The sequence below is a fragment of the Oncorhynchus gorbuscha genome, linkage group LG18 (genome assembly GCF_021184085.1).
Source record: "Oncorhynchus gorbuscha isolate QuinsamMale2020 ecotype Even-year linkage group LG18, OgorEven_v1.0, whole genome shotgun sequence".
In the NCBI taxonomy this organism is placed as follows: Eukaryota; Metazoa; Chordata; class Actinopteri; order Salmoniformes; family Salmonidae; genus Oncorhynchus; species Oncorhynchus gorbuscha.
In genome coordinates, this window is record NC_060190.1 from 53098737 (window position 1) to 53126726 (window position 27990).

Sequence of the window (27990 nt, forward strand, 5' to 3'; positions counted from 1 at the left end):
GGCTCGTTCATTAATGTCTTAATCAAAATTATAGATTGCCTCTTGTCTGCTTGCCGTCCCCTTTTGCCATAGTTTGTACATCTCAATTGTCAGTAGAAACCACATTTGTTTAAGCAAGTCAGCCATATCAGCTATGTTTTTTTTAAAGCCAGTAAATGATGCTGAATGAACTGTTTCGCTGCCAGACAAGGCTCAGCTGATAGCTAGGTGTAGCAGGTGTTGGGACTCTGCTGGTGGGGCAGCTTTATGTAGGCCCTAACAGTTTGTGGGCACTGTTTGTCACCACAATTAATGTATTGTTTAGTGTTGTGTTGTTTAGTGACTTTGCTGGCATACACCCCACATAGATTTTTTTTGCCCCACCAAGATTCACATGCTAAAAAAATAATCTTCAATGATTTAGAAAAACATGATATTACTGTTACTGTGTCATTCATACAGTTCGGCAGATACAGGGAGAAATGTATATTTATGAATGCAAAACGACCATGGCCATGTGTCTTTGTAACGCTCATTGTTGTAAGAATGGTCGGACCAAGATGCAGCGTGTGGTAGGTTAATCATATGTATTAATGAAAACCAGCAACAAAACAAGAAAGAGAAAACCAACAGCCTTATAGGGCTCAACAGCAACAATACAAAAACAAGATCCCACACAAAACAGGTGGGAAAAGGCTGCCTAAATATGATCCCCAATCAGAGACAACGATAGACAGCTGCCTCTGATTGGGAACCATACCAGGCAAACATATAAATGCAAAAACTAGAGTACCCACCCTAGTCACACCCTGACCTAACCAAAATAGAGAATAAAAAGGATCGCTTAAGTCAGGGTGTGACAGTCTTGTTACCTGTAATCTGAGAAGTTAAAGTTTCCCACTGATCCTCCTGTATTTCCATGAGTAAATGTGACATGCTATAGTAATCTGTATCATTCATTCAATCAATATGATGCTTTGTTTGTCAACATGGCCATCAATATGATGCTTTGTTTGTCAACATGGCCGTCAATATGATGCTTTGTTTGTCAACATGGCCGTTTGTCAACATATATTTTCAGGTAGACAATTTTACACAACACAATTTTGCTAAAATCTGGAACAGCTCTATATGTATTTTTCCCTCTTTCTCTCCTGCAGTGTACTAGAATTTGTGTTGATTCGTATAGTGTTCTGAGACTGCCTACTGTTTTTGAAAAAGTGATCCCTCAACGCATCACTTACATACAGCACCCCTCATTCATCCCCTTTACAATAAAAGAATATCCTCTGCAAAGTACATTTTGTAAATAAAAACAATCAGATCTTAACATGACCACGGTATAATGTGACTTTTTGTCCCATTTCCATTTCCATAAATATTTCCTTTATTTGGTTGTAATAACATTGCACAGTATGGGTGCCCATTTAACGTGAAAATAAGCTTTAGGCCTATTAAGTATGGCTTACCATTATCTCAATTTGTCAGTACTGGAAAATTAAAGAAGCATGCAGAATTTGCAGAATGCTTTGTTTGGATTAATGGTGCTGCAGTCCAGTGCACACACATTCATGTGGTTATTACTATCAATAAGATGCTGAGGGTAGCGGGATGAGTGGGTCTGGTCCCTTTAGCCCATTTAGTCTGATAAAGTCAGGCAGAGACAGCGACAGGGTTATGGATAGAGATTCCATGATGGAAAGCAGAGGAAGATGAAAGAAAATGTAGGTCTGTGACGCAGGCAAGCAACCAATGCTGACAAAAGGCATTACCTTTTAATGTGCATAGTGGGTGGGGGATCTTCTCCTGTAAGAGCTTACCAACTGCATTGTGTCTCAATTGTTGTTTTCAGCATAGTGAAAGAACAACTTAATGTACTCTATGGGTCTACACTGAGTGTACAAAACATTAGGAACACCTTTCTAAGCTGCACCCCCCTTTGCCCTCAAAACAGCCTAAATTCATCTGGCATGGAATATAAGGTATTGAAAGCGTTCCACAGGAATGCTGGCCCATGGTGACTCCAATTCTTCCCACAGCTGGATGTCCTTTGGGTGGTGGACCATTCTTGATACACGCGGGAAACTGTTGAGCATGAAAAACTCAGCAGCGTTTTAATTCCTGACACACACAAACTATGTGTAGCCATAAAACGTGGTTGGATGAATTATCAGCCACAACCTCTTCCCATGATCACTGACTAAAACCCATGGATAGTATGTACTTGGCAAGTTTCACAGTCTTCAACATCTTGAAACAGCAACACTGAGGAAGTTAAGTAAAACATTTTTTAAGGGGTCTGTGGCACTATTAGAGGCACCATGGACAGTTCAGCACCATGGACAGTGTCGTGCAATGCATTGCTACTGAACAGATCCAAGTTCATGTACATCACAGCTCAATGCAGCACCACTCTGAGGAACAGCACTTCAGTCCAGGATTTCTAGAAGCCCACTCATTTCCTTAGTCATAAATCCTCTCTGGGATAGGGTCTAGTTTCCTGAATTTCCGCCTGACTGAGGTGCCCAAAGTAATCTGCCTGTTACTCAGGCCCAGAAGTTAGGATATGCATATCATTGGTAGCATTTGAACACTTTGACATTTCTAAAACTGTTAAAATAATGTCTGAGACTATAACAGAATTGATATGGCAGGCAAAAATCCAACCAGAATATATTCATTTTGAGGTCCCAGGCTCTTATAATGTAAAACTATTGTTCCTATGTAAATCCATCTCCCATATTGCAATTTCTATGGCCTCCAATAGATGTCAACAGTCTTTTTTCAAGGTTTCAGTCTTGTGTTTTGAAAAACAAGCAAGAATTTGGAGTTTTAGTGAGAAGAGCACCGGAACAATATCAGTCTTTCTGCGCGCGAGGGAGAGGGCGCGCGCGCTTACTAATTTTCCTTTCCTATTGAAGATACTACTTTCCGAATGAAATATTATAGTTTATTACATTTAGAGGACCTGAGGATTAAATAGAAACATCGTTTGACTTGTTTGGACAAAGTTTAGAGGTAGCTTTTTAGACTCCTTTGTCTGCATGTAGAACAAGTGGATTACTGAAATTGATGGTGCCAACTAAACGGGATATAAAGAAGTATTGAAAACAGAGGAAGATCTTCAAAAGTGAGTAATTTATTTAATCGCTTTTTGAGATTTTAAGAAGCCTTTGCAGGTTGAGAAATATGTTGATGTGGGGCGCCATCCTCAGACAATCGCATGGCATGCTTTCGCCATAGAGCCTATTGTAAATCGGACAACAGTGTTTCATCTCCCGTCTGGATTACTGCAACTCGCTGTTGGCTGGGCTCCCTGCCTGTGCCATTAAACCCCTACAACTCATCCAGAACGCCGCAGCCCGTCTGGTGTTCAACCTTCCCAAGTTCTCTCACGTCACCCCGCTCCTCCGCTCTCTCCACTGGCTTCCAGTTGAAGCTCGCATCCGCTACAAGACCATGGTGCTTGCCTACGGAGCTGTGAGGGGAACGGCACCTCAGTACCTCCAGGCTCTGATCAGGCCCTACACCCAAACAAGGGCACTGCGTTCATCCCCCTCTGGCCTGCTCGCCTCCCTACCACTGAGGAAGTACAGTTCCCGCTCAGCCCAGTCAAAACTGTTCGCTGCTCTGGCCCCCCCAATGGTGGAACAAACTCCCTCACGACGCCAGGACAGCGGAGTCAATCACCACCTTCCGGAGACACCTGAAACCCCACCTCTTTAAGGAATACCTAGGATAGGATAAAGTAATCCTTCTACCCCCCCCCCCCTTAAAAGATTTAGTTGCACTATTGTAAAGTGGCTGTTCCACTGGATGTCATAAGGTGAATGCACCAATTTGTAAGTCGCTCTGGATAAGAGCGTCTGCTAAAGGACTTAAATGTAAATGTAAAGAATTTAAGCTTTTAAATTATATAAGATACTTGTATGTTCATGAATGTTTAACGTTACGATTATTTATTTCAATTGTGCTCCCTCCAATTTCACCAGATGTTGTTGGCTGGTGTCCCTCAAGCATTACATTTCAGAAGCTACATTTTATAATATTCGGAAGAATATTGTCTGAGAAAAGATTTGTACTGTTGTTCTGTCAGGTTTCTGGTCCTGTCTTCTGTCTTTATTGTCCTTGTTCAGCATGTGACACTCCAAGTATGTGAGTGCATCACAAAGTTTGTCTAGGGACACACAATTCTTGTTGTATTTTTCAAATATCAAATAGAGTGCTCAGAAGTAGAGGAAATATCCAACAAATTCATAGAATTTGACATAGAATTTTGCTTGCGACAAGAAAGAAGAAATATGAGCCATGACCTTGGGAGAAATAATAGGCAATAAACATAAATCCCCAATAGGGGGATGTTCAGTTCACTTTTCTTAGGTATTTCTCAACTTTAAGGGTTTTCTGTGCCCAGTGCATTTTATTTTGTTGTACAGTTCAGGATAATTCAATCCATTTGAATGGACAGTGGGCCACTGTTAAGAGGCACTCAGTGAGACTAATGTAAAGGTGACCTTCAGGAAAGCTGGTCGGTTGGTCAAAATCCATCTTGTGATCCAGGTTTATTTCTGGCTGGAGCCTTGCTAGTATTATCTTGCAGTGCATTGCGCACATATAGAAGATGTGTCCTACAGTTAGTTATACGCCTGTTGCACACATATAGTTTAGCAACACAAGTTGTGTAAATACTATGTTTCTAGTGGATCACGTCTAATAATTTATGACATCTATTTAATAATGTTAACTGCACAACATCAATGTCCTGATGAAATAGGGATCATAGCATTCACCAGGATTCACCTTGTCAGTCTACTGTATGTTATGGAAAGAGCAGGTGTTCCTAATGTTTTTTACACTCAGTGTATATATTGTATCACATCCACTCTGAGCTCAGCTGGCACTGTGAGCTTAACTAAGGGCTCAGTTCAATCAAACCAACATTGTCATTGTTTTGCTTTTTTGCTTTCCCCGTAGACAAATACATTGGTTTTGTTATTTTGTTTAAGACACTATAAAAACAGTACATGGACTCCTCTCACATACAGTTGAGACCTTCAGTTGTCAGAGTGAGAAGTGTATGTGTGCAAACAGCTGTTGTGTAAACAAAGGCACTGAGTAAACATTGCTATAGTAAGATTGATTGAATCTGGCCTTAAGAAAGCCCCTCTGCCTTCCTCTCCAACCCCACCTGACATCACAACGAGATACATGTGATCTTGAGAGTCCTCATGTAGGCCAACCCAACCAGGAGGAGTGGGAGGCTGATCCAGTGACACATCCTGTGATTCAGGACTTTAACATTGTTATTAAGAAAATTACATTAGGTTACTATAGTACAGCAGGTGCTCAAGTGCATCTGTAATTCTTACAGTACCTGTGAATGCTTTTTAAAGATCTAGATCATCCTGTAATATTTCAAATTCCTAGAGGTCTTACAAACTAATTCAGTTGGCCAAAAGGCCACAGCTCAATCAAATATACATGACTATAGCACAATATTTTTCTACAGGTCGTGGGAGGTAGCATGTGAGTTAGCAGCTCTAGGAAATACCTTAAGCTGACATCAAGGTTTTATTGTCTGTACCTATTCAGGCTGCATGACATAAAATGTTGCAGCTCCAGCATGTCTACAGCAGGTTTTAACCTGGTCAACCCCTCAAGCCTGTTCTCGTCCCATTTTCAGAAATCAGCCCTAATCGGTGGTGATGGTAAGGGCACATTTCAATGTGTTTCACACTGGAAGACTTCTGAGTCGACTCCCATGCATAATATCCATGCAATTCTGCCTCAGACAGATATGTGCTGTAATCTCTTTGAAAATGAGCACTTGCACCATATAAGAACCTCAAACCGCTGAGTTTCAGGAATAAGAGGGAGGACAGGACAGAGCCATATTGTACTGTACACATGCCCTTGCTTTTGAGCATAGAATGTGTTCTTTGGTGCTAAAAGCTAAACTATTATTGAGTTCCAACCAGCAGCAAAATATCATAATTACATTTACCAGACACTCTTATCCAGAGCAACTTACCGTAGTGCGTGAATACATACAGTACTTTTTTCCCATAGTGGTCCCCCAAAGCCCTGGCGTTGCAAGCACCATGCTCTTCCAACTGAGCCATGATGTTCAGAAACCTTGATGTAACTGCTTAAAGAGATTGAATGGGATCTTAAGCACTTACAAATTCGTAACATACCAATTGCACAACAAACACATTTGCAGGACGTAACATATCATACAATATGGATGACGTTGTACACAATTGTGCAACATTTATGCGGACCCGTTTTTGCTCACGAGCGCTACTTTCATAACTACTGGTTGAAATTATACAAAAGCTCTGCACCATCACCTTAAACAGACCCTGGAAACAAATCTTCCTTACTGCATTGTATTTTCCTTTTTTTCTGTCCTGAAGCAAAAAAATGTGATGAGTGGCAAAGGATGGTATGACAGGCTATTGCATGCATGTAGTATACAGTAGAAGTGCATTTTTAGTACACGTGTCAATGAAAACAGACAATGTCTACCGACCAGTGTAACGTAGATAAAGATAGACACAAATGAATACTGTGGACGGTATCTGAGACAAAATAAAACAGGATTTAGACTCAACCCTATTTACCTATCTGCCTCTGTGTCAGTCTGATTCTCCCCTGCTGTCCTTCAGTCCACAAATAAAGGAATAAACACCATTTACGGTTTATTGAACCAAAGGCATCCCTTTGTGTCCCCTAACTTATTTTCTGTTGGTATGAAACCTGTGCTGGCCACACCATACATGACAACAGTAGAAGATGTGTATCCCCTCGAGACTGCAGACCCCTCTTTGTTCATGGGGCAGGTGCCATATGGACAGGAAGACGTTCAGCTCTGTTGCCTCAATAAATTGTTGTTGACACTGCCCTCTAGAGATGTGTGATAGTGCATTAGTACTGCAGACCTTATCCCAGACAGCAGTCTTCTGCACTGAGGCCAGTTCCTCTACAGCAGTGCAATTAAATGCTCCAGGGAATAAGACTGTCTTTAGCCATTTATGACAACCTTTTCCTTCTATTTTTCTATTTTTATGTAATCTCTCTCCTTGTTTTATAGGCAAGGTCATTCAAAATACCAATATCTTTATACAATCCACTGACCAAAGAGAATCAAATATGCCACCATTTGCTCCAAATCCATTGTTGTAAGCTACTGCTATTTATCTAAAAATCAGAGTGCATACTTTATACTCAATAATATTGGGGATTACAACCTGGTCTGTGGGTGGAAGGGAACATAGGATAGGATAAACCCTACAAATATTTTGCATTATGTGAACCTTGAAGCAACTTCAGGTGTCTCTTTGTGTACAGTGAGAATATAGAATTTCATCTTGATTTGTTCCAGTAGCAACGCTACTAACTCTGCTGATTTGATGTCATCTTGTGAGCACCTGCAGTGAGTGCATAGAGGCTAACATATGCATGTGCCTTATTCAATCTATTGTGGATGATTTTCAAGAATTGGCTAAATGGACAAATGCAGACCTTACAAATAAAGTATGTGTGGATACTAAATTCACAATAACATCCATACCTCATTTGTATCTGGTCATGGGACATACTCATGATAAAAGGAGGGGAAAGAAACTGACATAATCCTACACTTGCATTAGGAGTTTGGCGCAGGCTACTAAAATGTGAATATTGGGGCAAAGGGTTTAATGCTTTTTTTAATAGAGGGGCAAGGTGAACTTCGGGATTAATTCATAGTTTTTCATGGTGATGACGCTCATGGTTTTGGTGCTATAGTATAGTGCCAGCTAAAGATGCGGAAACTATCCAGGTTCATTGCGTTATTGTACAGTAGAATAAGGCGTTGCAGTATTCAGGAGGTTATAATGATCTTTAAAAACCTTTTCACTAAAGAAAAACAAAATCCTGCAGAAATAAATCGGTTTAGTGGACAGAATTAGAGGGGAAGGGTTTAGAGCCAGGGTAGGATTAAGGAAAATTGTGTGAAATAAAGAGCGAGTGATCAGGAGTGACTGTGTGCTTGCGTGTGTGCTGGAGGGCGGGAGGATAGAGCGCGCGGGTGAGAGAGAAGAGCATTGACTGAGAAGCATAGATTTTCATCCAACCTATATCATTTTTTTCTAATCATCGACTGCACTGCTTAACGTTGATTGTCTAGCAGGAAAATATTTTTCTACGCAGTTGAGGAACCGTTTCAGTTGACGATTATTGGTCCTCTTTGCTGTAATTTAAGTGTTCTTGGAACGAATTTATCATATTTCTATTTATACTTGAACTGCATCATGAACAGTTTGTGGGCACCTCTCGATCTCACACCTTTGGAATGGTGGGGATTACGCAGCCGACAAATGGGGAGCATGTAAACGCAGATGGAGTTTGGGATTTATTGCAAAATAAGGGAAAGATGACTGTCTTCTCTTTGTGTCTCCTCTTGTTCGCAGATCTGCTGGATTTAGCCGTTGGTAAGTCATCATTTATGCATAAACACAGTATGTGAGAGTTGAATAAGAAAAAGCCTCTCACATTTTAAGAATTCGTGAGGTCATAATTTCGGAGACGCTGTGGAAGGCAGATGGCTGAGTCCATGTACATTTGAAACTGTTTAAATGTTGGTCGCTCATATTATGAACCATAGCATTCAAAATGTATGCACATAGAATTGCCTAAACTTTTCCCCATTCCGATAAAGTGAATGGTTTCCTTGAAGACCCTAGAATGGTATTCCTCCGCAGCTTCAGTTTTGGCTGCTGGTATCCTCAGATATGGTATCGTTGGGTACTAGGGTTTGGTAAATGAGAGCATAGATGGAGGAAGTGTGCATCACACATCATGGTATTTCTTGCAAATGGTCCATAAACTTTACAGTGTGAAATCAAGTAATTATGTTCTTCTTGTTATTTTATTATGATTGTTATCATTACTACTTCAGATCGCTAACAGATTTGCTGCCTGTGAGTTATGGCATTCAACTACGGTTATGTTTCGGGCTCTTCGGCGACTCACATTGAATGCAGCCTTAGCTCAAGTGTTCTCCACAGCCCATGAATACAGCCAGGACCAGACTTCTAATAATAACAAAATATCAGTAGCCTTCTATCTGTGAATGAAGACAATTGATAAATTTACTTATCTCCTACATATAATAGTTATAATGGAACTTTAAATGGAACTACTGGAACTTTCTCATAAGATCAAGGCATTGTGTACTGCTGCATATTTTTTATAAACAATGGAGGGCTATTCCATGGGCTCCTGGGGTCTTGCATTAGGCTTACATTTAAGATGTAAATCAATAAATTTTATTTAGCCAAACTAGGCTACAGCACAGCCTAATTCGGTTATTTGTCTGACACTCAAAGATCTGACCAGATTCTACAGCATTGAAGCACACATTCTTCCGTAAAGCTGCAATATGTAACTTTTTAGGCCACCTGACAAAATTCACATAGAAATGTGATTTATATATACACTACCATTCGAACGTTTGATGTCACTTAGAAATTGACTTGATCTGGAAAGAAAATCCTTTTTTTTCCATTAAAATAACATCAAATTGATCAGAAATACAGTGTAGACATCGTTCATGTTGTAAATGACTATTGTAGCTGGAAATGGTATATTTTTTATGGAATATCTACATAGGCGTACAGAGGCCCATTATCAGCAACCATCACTCCTGTGTTCCAATGGCACGTTGTGTTAGCTAATCCAAGTTTATAATTTTAAAAGGCTAATTGATCATTATAAAACACTTTGGCAATTATGTTAGCACAGCTGAAAACTGTTGTTCTGATTAAAGAAGCAAGAAAACTAGCCTTCTTTAGACTAGTTGAGTATCTTGAGCGTCAGCATTTGTGGGTTTGATTACAGGCTCAAAATGGCCAGAAACAAATAACTTTCTTCTGAAACTTGTCAGTCTATTCTTTTTCTGAGAAATGAAGGCTATTCCATGTGAGAAATTGCCAAGAAACTGAAGATCTCGTACAATACTGTGTACTACTTCGTTCACAGAACAGCGCAAACTGGCCCTAACCAGAATAGAAAAATGAGTGGGAGGCCCCAGTGCACAACTGAGCAAGAGGACAAGTACATTAGAGTGTCTAGTTTGAGAAACAGATGCCTCACAAGTCCTCAACTGGCAGCTTCATTAAATAGTACCTGCAAAACACCAGTCTCAACGTCAACAGCGAAGCGGCTACTCCGGGATGCGTGTTGCAAAACCAAAAAGCCATATCTCAGACTGGCCAATGAAAATAAAAGATTAAGATGGGCAAAAGAACACAGACACTGGACAACTCTGCCAAGAAGGCCAAAATCCCAGATTTGCCTCTTCACAGAACACTATTGGCAATCTCTCAACCAGCTTCACCTGGAATTCTTTTCCAGCTTTCTTGAAGGAGTTCCCACATATGCTGAGCACTTTTTGGCTGCTTTTCCTTCACTCTGTGGTCCAACTCATCCCAAGCCATCTCCATTTGGGTTTGAGGTTGGGTGATTGTGGAGGCCAGGTCATCTGATGCAGCAATCCATCACTCTCCTCACCCTTACACAGCCTGGAGGTGTGCTGGGTCATTGTCTTGTTGAAAAACAAATTATAGTCCCGCTAAGCGCTAACCAGATGGGATGGCACTTCGCTGTAGAATGCTGTGGTAGCCATGCTGCTTAAGTGTGCCTTGAATACTAAATAAATCACAGAGAGTGTCACCAGCAACGCACCCCCATCAAAACCCCAAAATAAACCAAAAATTAGAACCAAAAATAAAACATTTGGACTTATCAGAACAAAGTACAGATTTCCACCGTTCTAATGTCCATTGCTCGTGTTTCTTGGCCCACGCAAGTCTCTTCTTCTTATTGGTGACCTTTAGTAGTGGTTTCTTTGCAGCAGTTCGACAATGAAGGTGAGAAATGTGTCTGTTACTTGAACTCTGTGAAGCATTTATTTGGGCTGCAATCTGAGGTGCAGTTAACTCCGATGAACTTACCCTCTGCAGCAGAGGTAACTTTGGGTCTTCCTTTCCTGTGGCGGTCCCCGTGAGAGCCAGTTTCATCATAACGCTTGATGGTTTTTGCAACTGTACTTGTAGAAACTTTAAGTTCTTGAAATTTTCCGGATTGACTGACATTCTTAAGTAATGATGGACTGTCATTTTTCTTTGCATATTTGAGCTGTTCTTGCGATGATATGGTATTTTACCAAATAGGGATATCTCTGCATACCACCCATACCTTGTCACTATACAACTGATTGGCTCAAACACATTAAGAAGAATGAAATTCCACAAATTCACTTTTAACAAGGCACTCCTTTTAATTTAAATGCATTCCAGGTGACTACCTCATGAAACTGGTTGAGATAATGCCAAGAGTGTGCAAAACTGCCAACAAGGCAAAGGGTGGCTACTTTGAAGAATCTCAAATATATAATATATTTTGATTTGTTAATCACTTTTTTGGTTACTACATGACTCCATGTGTGCTATTTCATGGTTTTGATGTCTTCACTATTATTCTACAATATAGAAAATAGTGCAAATAAAGAAAATCCCTGGAATGACTAGGTGTGTTCAAACTTTTGACTGGTACTGTATATTTATGATTCTCATTGATAAATCTGGTAGATCTGTTCTTTGTGTGCTATTTCTATGTTTCATTCTTAAATTTAGTTTTTGCTCTTTTACCCTTCGGTTTTGTACACCAGCTTCAAACAGCTGAAAATACAATATTTTGGGTTATGGAAAATATATATTTCACAGCAATTTAGATGGTACAATGATTCTCTACACTATACCAACCAGGAAATGGCGGAGCAATTTATGCATAGTGCATCTTTAATACCGAGATGCAATCTATAGGCTGCCTTTTGACTGTCCTATTCCATTCATAAAAGGTTTGAAACACATACGAAATTTGAAATACAGTGATTGAGCAGTCTAATCAATTGGACACTGAATGCAAAGGATGGAGGCAAAATACTGTAAGTCATTAGTTTTCATTTGAAGGAAAGGGAATTGAGGTGAAGTGAAAAAATGTGGGCAGAGTAAATTGATTCTGGTGGGTGGAGTGAAGCGAAAAGGTTAAGGAAAGGGAATGCAAATCATCAATGATGCTGCTGCACCTTTAACCAATTGAGGGAGTGAAAGCTTTGACACTTTCCTATTCAACCAAGCATGACACTGATTTTGAAGTCGCATGCAGGTCTACCTCATCAAGACAACATGAGTCTGGCTCATGTCCTCTACATATACCCCCTATGACCTCCTACCCCATGAAAGACCGTCCCACAGTTGGGCTCCATTGTCACGGGTGGGATCGGAACCCCATTCTGCCACAGGAGAAAACAACGTCATGACCATTAGACCAAGAAGCAACTCCCTCAAGGGCTGAGGGTGATACTAATTTTGAAGTTGCAGGCAGGGCAACCTCACCACGATTTCATTAGCCAGACTCATATCTGCTATAAAATATCAGGGGACAACTCTGTTTCTAGCGAAAGCGTAGTTCGGAATGTCGGGCTACTTGCCGCTAGATCCATGCTCCTCTGAAAATGCAGTGCATATACCTACATTGGCCCACTGCATTCTAAGCAGCATCAACTCTTCACTTCCCACTCCACTCAAGTCAGTGAGCCCTCCATTGACGCTTTCCCAAGGGAGCTCTTATTGTTCGAGGGTGAGAGAACGAGGGGAAGGTGTCATATTAGTTTAGATTAGAACAGCCCTTTAGTCTCTCTTGTATTATTTTGTGTGTGTGTGTGTGTCATAACCTGACATTGAAAGAGTAATATTGTTGACAAGGACAGAGTCTGGCCACAATTGTGTAACTATATAAATAAATGATAATAATACAGACATTTATAAAGTATTTTTCAATGGGATCTAAAAAATCTGTACACTGAGAAACACCACATCCAGCACCAATGTATAGCACCTACTTGGGTAATGCATGACAGCCATTTTAAGATACTACTCACCTCACATCAGCTATCACAGTGGAGAGATGAGGGAGAGATTTTCCATTATTAGATGGCCATGATTATATGAGGGTCCAGGTTGGACGTTTTCCCACACATGTACTAAAAACACATTCTGTTTTACCCACATAAAAATGGACATGGTATAGATACACAGCAATAGTTTCTCATTTAGTGCAGCAGGTAGTCCAGCGGTGAAGAGGTTGGGCCAGCAACCTAAAGATTGCTGTTTTGAATCTCTGAGCTGACTAAGTTAAATCTGCCGATGTGCCCTTGAGCAAGGAACTTAACCTTAATTGCTCTGGATAAGAGTGTCTTCTTCATGAGAAACAAATTTACTAATCTACTCCTTTTGCATTCCAATGCAGCTCTGTCTTCAATGTTTCTTGGCAGCATTGTCTAACTATGGGCATGTGTATTCTCATTTAAACGTTTTGCTCTCTTTTGTTCTCTGTGAGTCAACTCTGCCAGAGCAGCTGAATGCCTAGTGGTTGTTTATATGTCTAGCTGGGCACTCTTTGTAAGTACCCCCATATGGAGAGATGTTTTTATTCATCTATATGGATGTGCACATTGTGGCAGCACAATGTCGTCTCTTATTGCTGAATCTCAAATACTTGTATTTAATTACTGTCCCTGTCATGTTTTGAGTCTGTGGATAACACACAAGCCTAAGGATATTTTGTATTGATTTATAACCTGCTGTAATGTATTCCATGTCAATTATTCAGGTCATAGAGCAGAGTTTGACTTTCTACAATGAACTACAGTAGCTAGCCATAATCCTATTTCCCCACATTGCCCTCTCCTCCACAGGGTCAGGGTCTAAATGCAAACAGAATAAAAAAGAAATGAGAAACCCAATATCAATGCAGCGGACACATTTGTCAGCATACATTTTACATGAGTGATGCGTTTTTTCATGCTTTATACAATTTCCTCTAAATTGTTTGTAAATACCACTAGATAGATTTATGAATTTGATAGATTCATTAGATATTGTTTTGTAATATAACATCCTTATTACATGTATACATGGTCTTGGTAAACCAATATGAAAAGGAAATGAAGTTGAAATCTCAACTCTAAACAGCTGGAAATGGGTTCAAAGGGCAACGTGGGGAGAACAATGTCATGTGTTTTGAATTGAATCAGGAAAAAGGATGTGGTCTCATGATGTGTTGCTGGTGTTATCTGATAGGAACATCTCTCCTTTACAGGGATAAGGATAGTAATAATCGCTGTTCAGTCACACCAGGGTCAGAGGGCATAGGGATACTGAGCATCATATGTTATTCCAAGTCCACGACACAAATACTGTGTGGTGGTTAAGCACTGTAGTTGAATTTCTGCTCTGTTTTAGGCCAATGTGCTGATTTAGTTTTAATCAACCCACATCTCGTGATTGGATAATGAAATATTTGATATTGTAGTTTTAAACAGCTTTTAGTCTGTTTAGTCCCTTTCTAGATCAGTATAAGTCGTTATTTTGGACGTTTACTTTGATGGCTTGCTTCGCTCCATGGCAGGCTGTCCAACATGCAGTGGATCATATCAGTGGGGGGAGATTTAGTGGGGAGTTAAAAAGTTGTGTGTTGGAGTTGGTTTGAGGCTTTCCTGTTCACTGTCCTCGTCTGCTAGTGACAGCTGGGCTTGACTCACAGGAAGTATGAATAGATATTGGCAGGAAAGTGGGCTGTGGTGGCTCCTCCATCAACCAATCACCAGGCTTTATTTCAGCAGTTATATAAGATTATTATGAACAAATCTAAAGCCTACCCTCTGTGTTTTTTAATTTGCATTTTATTTCGCTATTGTGTGGTCAGCGCAGCTCCCTTATTCACTTGATATGTGTCTTTTTTACATGCAGGATCATCAACCATGCATTGTGTTTCCGGAAACATGTTTGAGATTAGAGCGGGCATCTGTTACGAACAATATCCTGAACAATGTTTTAGTAGAGATGTTTTTGTTCCGCCGAGAGTATAGAACAATAATTGCCTGTTGAATTGCCAGTGACTATTGTCCACAGAAAGTTCATTTTGAACTTTTTTAATCTTGCAATTTCTGAAGCCTTGTGACGCCTTAATGTCAAAAGAGGGCTGTACAAATCCACAAAGAACACTGTGACTCACATATTACAACTTTTCTTCAAGATTTTCAACGTTTCCCTACATGTAAACCTATAGCGTGCAAGTTATACGGCTGTTATAGAACATCAAATTGACCTTACATTGCCTTTGTAGTATTGTGTAGCTCAATATGCTGTCCCCCAGTTTTGTGTTCTGTCAAATGAAGAAGAGAGAGGAGGTGGGGCTTGAGCCTTATTCCTAATTAACTGTTGTTTAGATTCCACCAATACACAATGTTCCACACTGCTGCTCAATTATGCTGCTCAGCTGCCGTATAAAAACACTTGTATAAACCGGTGTACACTCATCTGGTTTACTCATTTTCCTATCATCAAATAGACCCTACAGAGTTTGTCTTACATTGCCACACTCAAGAATGTATACCAGTATTTTTGTTTACTCTCTTCTTCAGATAGTTGTCAGGACCCGGTTACGAACCCGGGTCTCAGGAGTGAGAAACAGTCACTTAACCAACTGAGCCACGAATAGTCAGCAGGACCCAGAAGATGAGGCAGACACAGCAGTACTTGAGACGGTGTATTTAATGAAGTAAAAAATGAAGTTCTTCAGGAAAACATGTAACTCCACAACCTCAAAAGGAATCCTACAAGAACAAAGGTAATCCTCCAAGACAAAAAAGGTAAATCCACAAGGTGGAAGGTAAAGCACAAAAAGCCTCAAAAGATACTCAAAAAACAAACAAACAAGAACAAAAAACAGAATTCCACAAGAGAGTCCACCGGGATCAACAAGAGTTCTCACAGTACTAGGGCTGGGTGCTAACATACAAACACAGAGCAAAGAACAGAGGAAAACAAAGGGTTTAAATACAATCAGGGGAAACGAGGCACAGGTGCAAATAATAATGGGGATCAAGGGAAAACAAAAGGTCAAAAGGCACAATGGGGGCATCTAGTGACCAAAAACCGGAACAACCCTGGCCAAATCCTGACAATAGTGGTATAGTTTGGGAGGAATGGCCTTAATTTAGTTTTTAGTTCCTAATCACAGATTTTTTAAAGATTCATGTCATGATATGGCAATATATGAATCTGTTTTATATTTTATGGCACTATATTGAGCCACATGTTAAGAATAAACTGAGGAAACCACCAAAGCCCAGAGGGTATTTGCATGTGTCAGATCTATTTGCCTTTCAGGTAATGGGTAAACCATGCCTCTAACATTTTGGGACCAGCTTAAAATGCTCTCTTTGTTAAAAAAACAGTATTTGTAAATCCATTAAAGGAGGAGTTAGCTTTTGTTTCACAACCAAATATATTTTCTTGATGTAAATGGGATGTAATAGAATGGTCCAGACAAAAACATATTTTTTAACTTACCACAAGCGATTAACTTCCTCATCCTCGTTGTGCTGTACATGGGCTCTGAAAAACAACAACAATGTGTCATTTTAAAAATGGAAACGGTCTCAGTATAGTGATGCAGGTCTTTGGATGTTGTACACATTAAATTGTCTTTTTTATTTTTTACTTATCTGCAACGTTATATTCCATTTTGTGCGACTTGAGCTGCTTCCCCTATCCAGCTTTTCCATTTCCTGGGTAGCCTGCTGCTACAGGTAAGTGCAAAAATAGAGGAAAGACCAACAAAGTGTCTTAATAGGGCGTCGGGCCATTATGAGCCGCCAGAACAGCTTTAATGCTCCTTGGCATAGATTCTACAAGTGTCTTGAACTTCCTGTGTGGAAGCACCTGTTTTCAATATATTGTTTCTTAGGGTGGCAGCGTAGCCTAGTGGTTAGAGTGTTGGACTAGGAACTGAAAGGATGCAAGTTAAAATACTCAAGCTGACAAGGTATAAATCTGTTGTTCTGCCCCTGAACAAGGCAGTTGACTAACTATTCCTAGGCTGTCATTGAAAATAAGAATTTGTTCTTACTGAGCTAGTTAAATAAAGGTAAATAAAATAAATATTTTGGCAGTTACATGTAGACTAGATGGAGAGGTATCGCTCGAGTTTAAAAAAAGAAAGTAATATAAGGTTGTGGATAAAGTTTTGGATGACACAATTTCATGTGCATCACTATATTGAGAACTTCTCTATTTCCAAAAGGACATATTTGGGTGTTTTTGGAGCATTTGTTTATATTTTTAAACGCCCCCATACTGCACTTCAAGGATTAGGTAACCCATCTCTGGTTGGGGTAAGTTTCTCAAAAAGATTTGAAATTGCAAACGAAGTGTCTGGACCCTTCTTTAACATAACGTTTACATCAAATATGGAGATTTGGTTGTAAAAAAAAAGCTTAATTAACCTTTAACATATTTTATTAACGGAATCCACATGAATGGGTTCTGCATCCAAGATGACTTGTTGCCAAGTTATCTTAGGTCCTAGGGAACACCAAAGGGCTTACATCTCCCCCAATGTGAATAATGCAACAGAATCTGTAGCCATTATGCCAAATTGATCTTCCCTCGCTGCCATAATACCCACCTCTTGTGTAGGGTAGTTGGAAGAAATAAAAGAAAAAGTCCTGGCTGATGAACTTTAAGTGGCCTGTATGGATGCAATGCAGTCTGCCATCCCAGTCAATATGATAAAAACTACGATTAGTGGAGATAAGTAAATGCCAGGGGCAAGAGAGTTCAAAAAGCACTGTAACTTCCCTCTCTGCCCTGAAGTCCTGCACTGATTTGAATTGAATTGATTTGATTTTGGACTGTGTTGAAAAGAGCTAGGTTGCTGCTCTGTTTGACTTGTGTGAGATTTTGAAGGTACTCTGATTCCTCTAGAAGCTGTTGGTGCAGAGATAGGTATACAAAGGATAGGCTTGGCTCTCGGGGTTCAAACAGTTTCATAAGAGTTCAAATCAAATCAAATAATATAATAATAAATGCTATTTAGCAGACGCTTTTATCCAAAGCGACTTACAGTCATGTGTGAATACATTCTACGTATGGGTGGTTCCAGGGATCGAACCCACTACCCTGGCGTTACAAGCGCCATGCTCTACCAACTGAGCTACAGAAGGACCACTATTTGTCACGTGAAATGTTTACTTACAAGAAAATATTTATTAAATAAACTAAAGTAAAAAATATTATAATAAGTAACCCCCAAAAATTACATAACAATATTTGTTGTGACTTCTTTCCATTATCTCTACAGAGCACATGGTGGAATTTAGAGGTAGGTTCCCTCCCTTGATAGAAAAATTGCAAAAATCCTGAGATCTTTGGCAGTATACAATAAGTGTCACCCGTTATAACGTGGTATGTGTGAGTCGTTTGTACATGAAAGCTTTGTGCCTTGCTCAAAGTAGCATAATACCAGTGGCGATTTTAGCATGTAAATCTTGGTAGGGCAAACGATAAATATGTTTTTAGATGCATACCAGCAAAGTCACTACACAACACTAAACAATACCTTAATTGCACTATAACGGTGACAAACGGTGCCCACAAACTGTTAAGGCCTACATAAAGCTGTCCCAACAGCAGAGCTTTCTTTTCAGCAACATGGAGTGAATCCTTACCACTGCTACACCTGGCTATCAGCGGAGCCTTGTCTGGCTGCGAAACAGTTCATTCAGTCTCATTTACTGCCTTTTAAAAAACCATAGATGATATGTCTGACTTGCTTAAACAAATGTGGTTTCTACTGACAATTGAGATTTACAAACAATGTCATAAAGGAACGATGACCGGATAAGAGGCAATCCATAATTTAGATTAAGACATTAATGAGCGAGCTAAAACAGATGTAGTCAATATAACAATTTGTTCAGCACTTTTGAAGGAAAAAGGAAACTGCACTCTGCTCTTGATAGTATCACTGATATTTAATAAGCCTCACTGCCTTTGTCAGAGCTTTTGTGATTTTTTTTCCCACCCATATGTAGACCTAGCCCCACCCACATCCATTCCACACATCGAAAAGGGTTGGAGGCGAAGGATAAACAAATAAGTGCTACCAAATATAACAATATGCATTTCATAAATATTACAAAAGTGTGTACATAAGAAGTATTAAACACGTCTGTAAAACCACAATGAGGACAAAGCAAGTTTTCATTATTCATTGGGTACATCGTACAAAAAACATCAGAATAATCTTAAATAGGGACATAATTCATGTTCAAATTCACAACATAACATACATACATAGGCATTTCATCATTAAGTCCTTTAGGAAATAATGTCTGGAGGGTGAAAATCCCAAAATATTGTCTTTTACTCAGAGTATTATTAATATCACCTCCCCTGTCTGACATCTTAACTTTCTCTATGCCAAAAAATCTAAAGGTAGAAATGTCATTCTTTAGGTCATTAAAATGTACTGCGACTGGATAATCCCTGTCGTTTCTCCTGATTGAACGTTCAGCACTTTTGAAATGTACAGCCACAGAATTCAGAACATGGGCCGTTCTTACAGTATTCTCCCTGTACACCAAGTCAGAACCGTAGGATAACTAAAGGGGTATATAAGCAGACAATGAAAGCTCTCACAATATTCGATGACCCCATTTCTCTAAAACAGCCTATAGGCTACATGTGCACCACCAAGTCAGAACAGTAGGCTAAGTTATGAGTGGGAAATGGACCAAATTATTAGGGTAAGGCACGTGGGCTACTAACAGCTTACAACACAACATACACTGAGTATAACTTTTTTTAGCTACAGTATACATATCTCCCTGGCATATACCATAATTTATGCAGCAGCATACAATCAATTTCTAGACTCACAGTTGTGCTGTGCTCACTTGAACAAGAAGGTGGCGCGGCGGTCCTTCTTGTGAGGAAAGTTTGTCATAAGACTTTGCCATCAAAGTCTGGCATTCTCTGGATTTATGGTGCTTTCAATACAACTGGGAACTCGAGAGAAAAAAAGGGCGAAACATGACATCAGTTATCTTCCAGTCGGAGCCCTAGAAGGAGGATTGAGTTCCCGAATTGTAATTCCAAGTTGGGTGACTTTTCAAAACATATTTTCCCAGTCAGAGCTAGTTTTTTTCCCCGAGTTCCCTGTTGTCTTGAACTCACTGAAGTCTGAGATTTCCCAGTTATGATTTTCAAGTTCTTTTGAATGTGGCAGAAGTCATGCTGACTTGACAGCATGGCCAAAGTATTCAACATTTTCTGGGCCATGGTGTTGCTTGTGAATATTATCCTTTCTAGCTTGGAAAAGAGACTCTTAAACCCAAATTTGGACCACACACCCTCTCCACCAAATAGCAGACAGGGGAAACAAAATAGGAATTGCATTTGCAACACTTGCAGTTAGCCACTGATTCCTTCCAACCCACTCATTGCTGAATTTGCAATTTCCAACGTTTTGTGTAATGTCTAAGACTGTGTGCCCAGTCTAATGGCTGATGAGCACCGATACGATTTATCTATAATTTCTCTTCATATGACAAGGATTGAAAAGGATTTGCCAGTAGATTGTCGACTTGATTCATGACGATAACTGCTTGTCTAGCTTGCAGGCTAAGATTTTGAAAGTATGATGTTGACATGATCAGTCCAATCAAAGCTAATGCCTGATTTGACTTCATTTTATCTGTGGCCAATGATCTTGAGCCTTCTTGGATGGGCACTTCTAATGTAAATCTATGGCAGCACCCAAGGGGGACTTGAACTTTCAAGCCTTCCCTGTAGATTTTGTGGTGACGTAGTGTCCCCATGAATGTCAGAACACTGAGCCAATCACGGCGCAACTAGAGAAGATTACCAACCGCTACGCTGTGTGCAAAGAGTGTGCAAAGTTGTCATCAAGGCATAGGTTGGCTACTTTGAAGAATATAACATAAAATACATTTTGATTTGTTTAACACTTTTTTGGTTACTACATAATTTCATATGTGTTATTTCATAGATTTGATGTCTTCCCTATTATTCTACAATATAGAAAATAGTACAAATAAAGAAAAACCCTTGAATGAGTAGGTGTGTCCAAACTTAAGAATGGTGTATATATATATATATATATATATATATATATATATATATATATATATATATATATATATATATATATATATAAAATATAACAATATATATAATAATATATATATATATATATTATACAGTGAAATTGCTGATGAAGAGATGTCAGAGCACAACCTATTTTGGGACCAACCTGTTTAGCTAATATATTATATATATACATTATATATATACATTATATATATATGTATATATATATATATATATATATATATATATATATATATATATATATATATATATATATATATATATATTATATATTATATATTATATAATAGTTAAACAGGTTGGTCCCAAAATAGGTTGTGCTCTGACATCTCTTCATCAGTAATTTCACTGTAGTCTTTCCTCACTGTTTCCTACATCCTAATATGGATTATGTGGTTTTGCTTATTGTGTTCAAACATGGCTGCTGAGTGATAACAATTTCTGTGCCACTGTGTGCCCACATTAGGCCCCTTATTAGAGGCTTGGTAAAGTGTCTCAGCGTACAATAGTGTTCCACTTATATCTGTGTTCATGGTTCATCACAGTGGGCTTAAGCCTCTAAGAATAGCACTCCTAAGCACTGGCGATTTCTCATCTCTGTCAACACCTTAACTCATTCTTATCCCTTTCACTTCTGTCTGCCATTCATACAATGACATTCCTAAAGAGAGGCAGAACATCTGCCTGCAAGGCAGTGCTAGATTTATTCAACGTCACCATGACCTCAGCTTTAAACCATAGGCGTCTGCTTGTCCTTGATGCGTGCTATATCAAGGTTAGAAATGCACATAATAAAGTATCAACACGGATTCCATTAGCATTTATAAAGTATGTCAAATTTGAGATGATAAGACGAAAGATATGTCTTCACGCTGCGGTGCCTGTTCTAAAAAATGAAATATATAAGGAAGGACAGGCACATTTACTGGCAAAAATATTCTTCAAAGATCATCCTCAATGATTTGGCCTCTGTGGCAGGGAGCGTCTTGCTTGGAGTAATGAGCGTGCACATTTAAATGTCTGAACTGTACTGCTGGTGCTCTCAGCCATCGCAGGCCCAAGCCCTCCCGTGCAATGAACCCAGCAGAACCCTATAAATGTGTGTGCCAGTGTATGCAGGTGCTTTATCTTTCTTCCTCTGCCTTCATCTGACAGTGATACTTGCCAGCACTGACAGTGATACCTGCCATTTCCACCCTATACCATCTGCTAGGACCCCTCCTCCATCCTTGAGGGTCTGTTTCCTTAAGGCCTCCTTAGCTACATACATGTAGGCATGTATCCTTTATCTGCATTTCCATCAACATAGCATTGTTGTCTGCAATAGCCTAAGATTCTACCTGCAAATATTTTTTATTTGACATGATGTTTGTATAGTGAGGGACTCCAGTTACTTGCATCTTTAGTCACAGTATCTAAACTAGTATTCCCTACAGTGAATGCACCAACTTTGTGTTTCATGAAAGTCCAGCTGTCAGATTAGGTGAGGAAAAAAGAGGAGAAGCATGCTAATCTGCACTTTGACGTCAGTCTGGATGGGCCGGAGCTGTGCAGGCGAGCGGGGATGAGGGGGGATTGTGTGGGCTGTGCATTTTATGACAACAGATTATTTCCCATTATTCATGGTAACTTCTTCCCTCTGAACCACAGACAAGGCTTTTTTCCTGGAGATTGCATTCCTGAGGTGTAACTGTCGAGTGGGAGACAACCAAAAATCATAAAGACGTAATTTAGCCAAATCCTCAGCCACTGGAGGTCTTAGCCAGAGTATTTGGGAAGAGTTCCATTCATCAATTTCATTGCCCCTATATAAGCACTACAGTACATAATCAACACATAACATCTGTAATATAGAACAACATTCACCCAGCTCGCTAAAACCTTTGATCCATCGCAGGACTTGTCACACAAGTTCACTGAGTTCATTTCCCATGTGCCCCCCAAAAATAGCTCATAGTGGCACTTGGTTAACAAAAGGCTGCCACGTGTTGGATAATGATAATGTGTGTACTCTCAAAGCTTTCTTCAGCTTCTACTGATGTGTCACTACTTTTATAGGACCAGCAATAGTTGTGGAAGTAGATCTAGCGTGGAACACTTTGTAGTAAACATCATTACGTTTTTGAAGTAAATCGATGCAGGTTTATGTGAGTATTTGACAGCATTGCAAACACTGACCCCCCAAAAAAATCAGAATTAAAAGATCATCTTCAAATTCCATACTCAGCAACTCAAAAAACATTCCCTGGGTTAGAGCATCAAAGGAATTTATAGAAAGTTCATACCAAAAAATATATGGAGTTGCATAAATTCACTGCTGGAGATTAACATAAGAGTAAAGCCTTGCCATGCATGACTACAAAATATCTAATAAGTTACCTGTAAACGTTGTCCAAACATTTCAAACAACTTTCCTAATCCAACTTTAAGTATTTTAAAACTTAAATAATCCATACATTTTTAAGGTAGCGAAATAAAATGTTGCCCTCCTAGAGATAAATAGATCAATTTAGATGAAATGTCAGGTAAGTTGTGTGGCTGAGGTTTTAAAACTTCTTATGGATAAAATCCCATTAGCGAGATCGATTTGACAACATCCGGTGAAATTGCAGAGCGCGAAAATATTAGAAATATTACATTTTTACACATTCACAAGTGCAATACACCAAATTAAAGTTTAATTTCTTGTTAATCTAGCCACCATGTCAGATTTCAAAAAGGCTTTACGGCAAAAGCAAACCATGCGATTATCTGAGGACAGCACCCCATCAAACAAACACATGACAATCATATTTCAACCCGCCAGGCGCGACACAAAACTCATATAATTCATGCCTTACCTTTGAAGAGCTTCTTCTGTTGGCACTCCAATATGTCCCATAAACATCACAAATGGTCCTTTTATCCGATTAATTCCATCGTTACATCCCCAAAATGTCCATTTATTTGGCGCATTTGATTCAGAAAAACACCGGTTCCAACTTGCCCTGCATGACTACAAAATATCTAATAAGTTACCTGTAAACTTTGTCCAAACATTTCAAACAACTTTCCTAATCCAACGTTAAGTATTTTAAAAACGTAAATAATCGATACATTTTAAGATGGGATAAACTGCGTTCAATAGCCGGATAAAATGAAAGTGTAGCGAGCTTCAGGTCACGCCCCCAAACAAAAGAGTACACTTGGCAAAACACCCAGAAAGGAAATGGCTACTTCTTCATTTCTCAAAATAAAAAATCTCAACCAATTTCTAAAGTCTGTTGACATCTAGTGGAAGCTATAGGAACTGCACGCATATTTCTATTAAAACGGGTTTGCCATAGGTAAACCATAGATTTACCTAAAATAACAAATCCCTGGATGGATTGTTCTCAGGGTTTCGTCTGCCAAATCAGTTCTGTTATACTCACAGACATTATTCAAACAGTTTTAGATACGTCAGAGTGTTGTCTATCCAAATCTACTAATAATATACATATCCTAGCTTCTGGGCCTGAGTAGCAGGTAGTTTACTTTGGGCACGCTTTTCATCCGGATGTGAAAATCCCGCTCCCTATCCCAGAGAGGTAAATAGCACTGTGTGTTTTTTGAGGGGGAAACAGTGGTAGTTATCTGCTCCTCCTCTCAGTTGGTTTACAGTAACTTCCTTAGTTAGACTGACCTATGTTTTCAGATATGCAGATTACCCATGTGACTGCTTGGCTCTATTCTAGGAGACTGGCACATGAGGGTAGGCTCACATTAGTCCTGGTCACAGCTGACTGAACATCACATTCTGCAGGGTTCTGAGACCTTGAACATGTAGCAGCAGCATGCTGGAATGTGAAATGCCAGTTAAAGAATGCGTTAGGATTGTAGATAATCGTATCAGCCGTCTTGTTTTCTATATTAACCATTCCCCCAGACCACGCTCATGAATATCCATCCACATCGTTTCACAGTAATATGAATAAATAATGTATCATATTGTACTGTATATGTTTGTAGCTTTGATCATATTTCGGGTAATGTTGGTGACGTCAGTTGTTAGACATCTGGTGCTACAATAACAACAAGACCACTGTGATAAAGTACACTGTAATTACAAATAACCTAGTTTATTATTTTGATTCCATTCTATAAAAAAGGGATTGGCAGCCCTGCACAAAGGAGCATCCAAGCATGATTAATTTCCTGTTAGGCTCACCCTGAGTCCTTTTTCTGGATGGAAGAAAGGACCAAAGGTCAGTGCCCCAGATTCCTAGTGTGGCACAGCAGAGATGCTCTACACAATATTAGAGTATTAACACCCAGTTTCAAATATCTGCCTGAATGTTTGTAAATGCCTCAGAGGCTAAATGTCACAATAGCCAGCAAACTTTAAAAATGGCGCCGGAAGTAATGGCAGCAGTTTTACGGGCGCCCAACCAATTGTGCTATTATGTGGGGTTTTTTCACGTTATTTGTAACTTATTTTGTACATAATGCTTCTTCAACCGTATCTTACGACAAAAAAGAGCTTCTGGATATCAGGACAGCGATCACTTACAAGCAAGACGCACAGGACATTCTCCAAACACCCGACAGGGTCAATATCCCCATTATTTGCAAGAGGAAGAAACACAGGTACAGAGGACAAAGTGCTGGATGTCTCGTGAGGACCCGCAGAAGGCGAGTGGGAAAAATGCTGTTACAGTCAATATTACTCGCCAGTGACTGACGACATGGATATTCATGTTCTATCTTGCACCGGCAAGATAGAACAGCATCATTTGGAAAGACGAGGGGGGCGGTCTGTGCATATTTGTAAACAACAGCTGGTGCACGAAATCTACGGAAGTCTCTAGATTTTGCTCGCCTGAAGTAGAGTATATTGTGATTAAATGCAGGTCACACTACTTGCCTAGAGAGTTTTCAGCTATACTTTTCATGGCTGTTTATTTACCACCACAGACAGATGCTGGCACTAAGAACGCACTCAGTCAGCTGTATAAGGAAATAAGCAAACAGGAAACCACTCACCCAGAGGAGGCGCTCCTAGGGGCCGGAGACTTTAATGCAAGGAAACTTAAATCAGTTCTACCAAATTTCTATCAACATGTTAAATGTGCAACCAGAAGGAAAAAAGCACCAGTGACTAAGGTCTATAAAAAAAGTGGTCAGATGAAGCAGATGCTAAACTACAGGACTGTTTTGCTATCACAGACTAGAACATGTTCCGGGATTCTTCCAATGGCATTGAGGAGTACACCACATCAGTCACAGGCTTTATCAATAAGTGCATCCAGGACGTCATCCCCACTGTACGTGACTGTACGTACATACCCCAAAGCAGAAGCCATGGATTACAGGCAACATTTGCCCTGAGCTAAAGGGTACAGCTGCAGCTTTCAATGTGCGGGACTCTAACCCGGAAAGCTTACAATAAATCCTGCTATGCCCTGCGACGAACCATCAAACAGGCAAAGCGTCAATACAGGGCTAAGATTGAATCATACTACCCCTGCTCTGATGCTCTTCTTATGTGGCAGGGCTTACAGACTACAAAGGGAAGCACAGCCGCGAGCTGCCCAGTGACACGAGCCTACCCGATGAGCTAAATCACTTCTATGCTCGCTTCAAGGCAAGCAACACTGAGGCATGCATGAGAACATCAGCTGTTCCGGACGACTGTGTGATCATGCTCTCCATAGCCGATGTGAGTAATACCTTTAAACAGGTCAACATACACAAGGCTGCGGGGCCAGATGGATTACCAGGACGTGTGCCCTGGGCATGTGCTGACCAACTGGCACATGTGTTCTTCACTGACATTTTCAACATGTCCCTGATTGTGTCTGTAATACCAACATGTTTCAAGCAGACCACCAGTGTCCCTGTGCCCAAGAACACGAAGGCAACCTGTCTAAATGACTACAGACCCGCAGCACTCACGTCCATAGCCATGAAGTGCTTTGAAAGGCTGGTCATGGCTCACATCAACACCATTATCCCAGAAACCCTAGACCCACTCCAATTTGCATACCACCCAAACAGATCAACAGATGATGCAATCTCTATTGCACTCCACTCTGCCCTTTCCCAACTGGACAAAAGGAAGACTTATATGAGAATGCTATTCATCGAATACAGCTCAGCGTTCAACACCATTGTACCCTCAAACCTCATCACTGAGCTAAGGATCCTGGTACTAAACACCTCCCTCTGCAACTGGATCTTGGACTTCCTGACGGGCCGCCCCCAGGTGGTGAGGGTAGGTAGCAGCACATCTGCCACGCTGATTCTCAACACTGGAGCCCCCCAGAGGTGCATGCTCAGTCCCCTCCTTTACTCCCTGTTCACCCATGATTGCATGGCCAAGCATGACTCCAACACCATCATTAAGTTTGCAGACGACACAACAGTAGGCCTGATCAACGACAACGATGAGACAACCTATAGGGAGGAGGTCAGATACCTGGCCGGGTGGTGCCAGAATAACAACCTATCCCTCAACGTAACCAAGACTAAGGAGATTATTGTGGACTACAGGAAAAGGAGGACCGAGCACGCCCCCATTCTCATCGACAGGGTTGTAGTGGAGCAGGTTGAGATCTTCAAGTTCCTTGGTGTCCACATCACCAACAAACTAGAATGGTCCAAACACACCAAGACAGTCGTGAAGAGGGCACGACAAAGCCTATTCCCCCTCAGGAAACTAAAAAGATTTGCCATGGGTCCTGAGATCCTCAAAAGGTTCTACAGCTGCAACATCGAGAGCATCCTGACTGGTTGCATCACTGCCTGGTACGGCAATTGCTCGGCCTCTGACCACAAGGCACTACAGAGAGTAGTGCGTACGACCCAGTACATCACTGGTGCTAAGCTGCCTACCATCCATGACCTCTACACCAGGCGGTGTCAGAGGAAGGCCCTAAAATTGTCAAAGACCCCAGCCACC

At 40.2% G+C, this 27990-nt stretch overlaps 1 protein-coding gene across 2 annotated transcripts in view; it reads left to right on the forward strand.

The window, feature by feature from the left end:
- The first annotated feature begins 7966 nt into the window (after nt 1-7966).
- Nucleotides 7967-27990, forward strand: part of LOC124004279 (immunoglobulin superfamily member 21-like) — a 328369-nt gene continuing 308345 nt past the window's right edge. For both annotated transcript variants that reach the window (XM_046313063.1, XM_046313064.1), the window contains exon 1: nt 7967-8456. In XM_046313063.1, the coding sequence (XP_046169019.1) occupies nt 8318-8456 (139 nt within the window). In that variant the 5' untranslated portion in view covers nt 7967-8317. The remainder of the gene's footprint in view (nt 8457-27990) is intronic.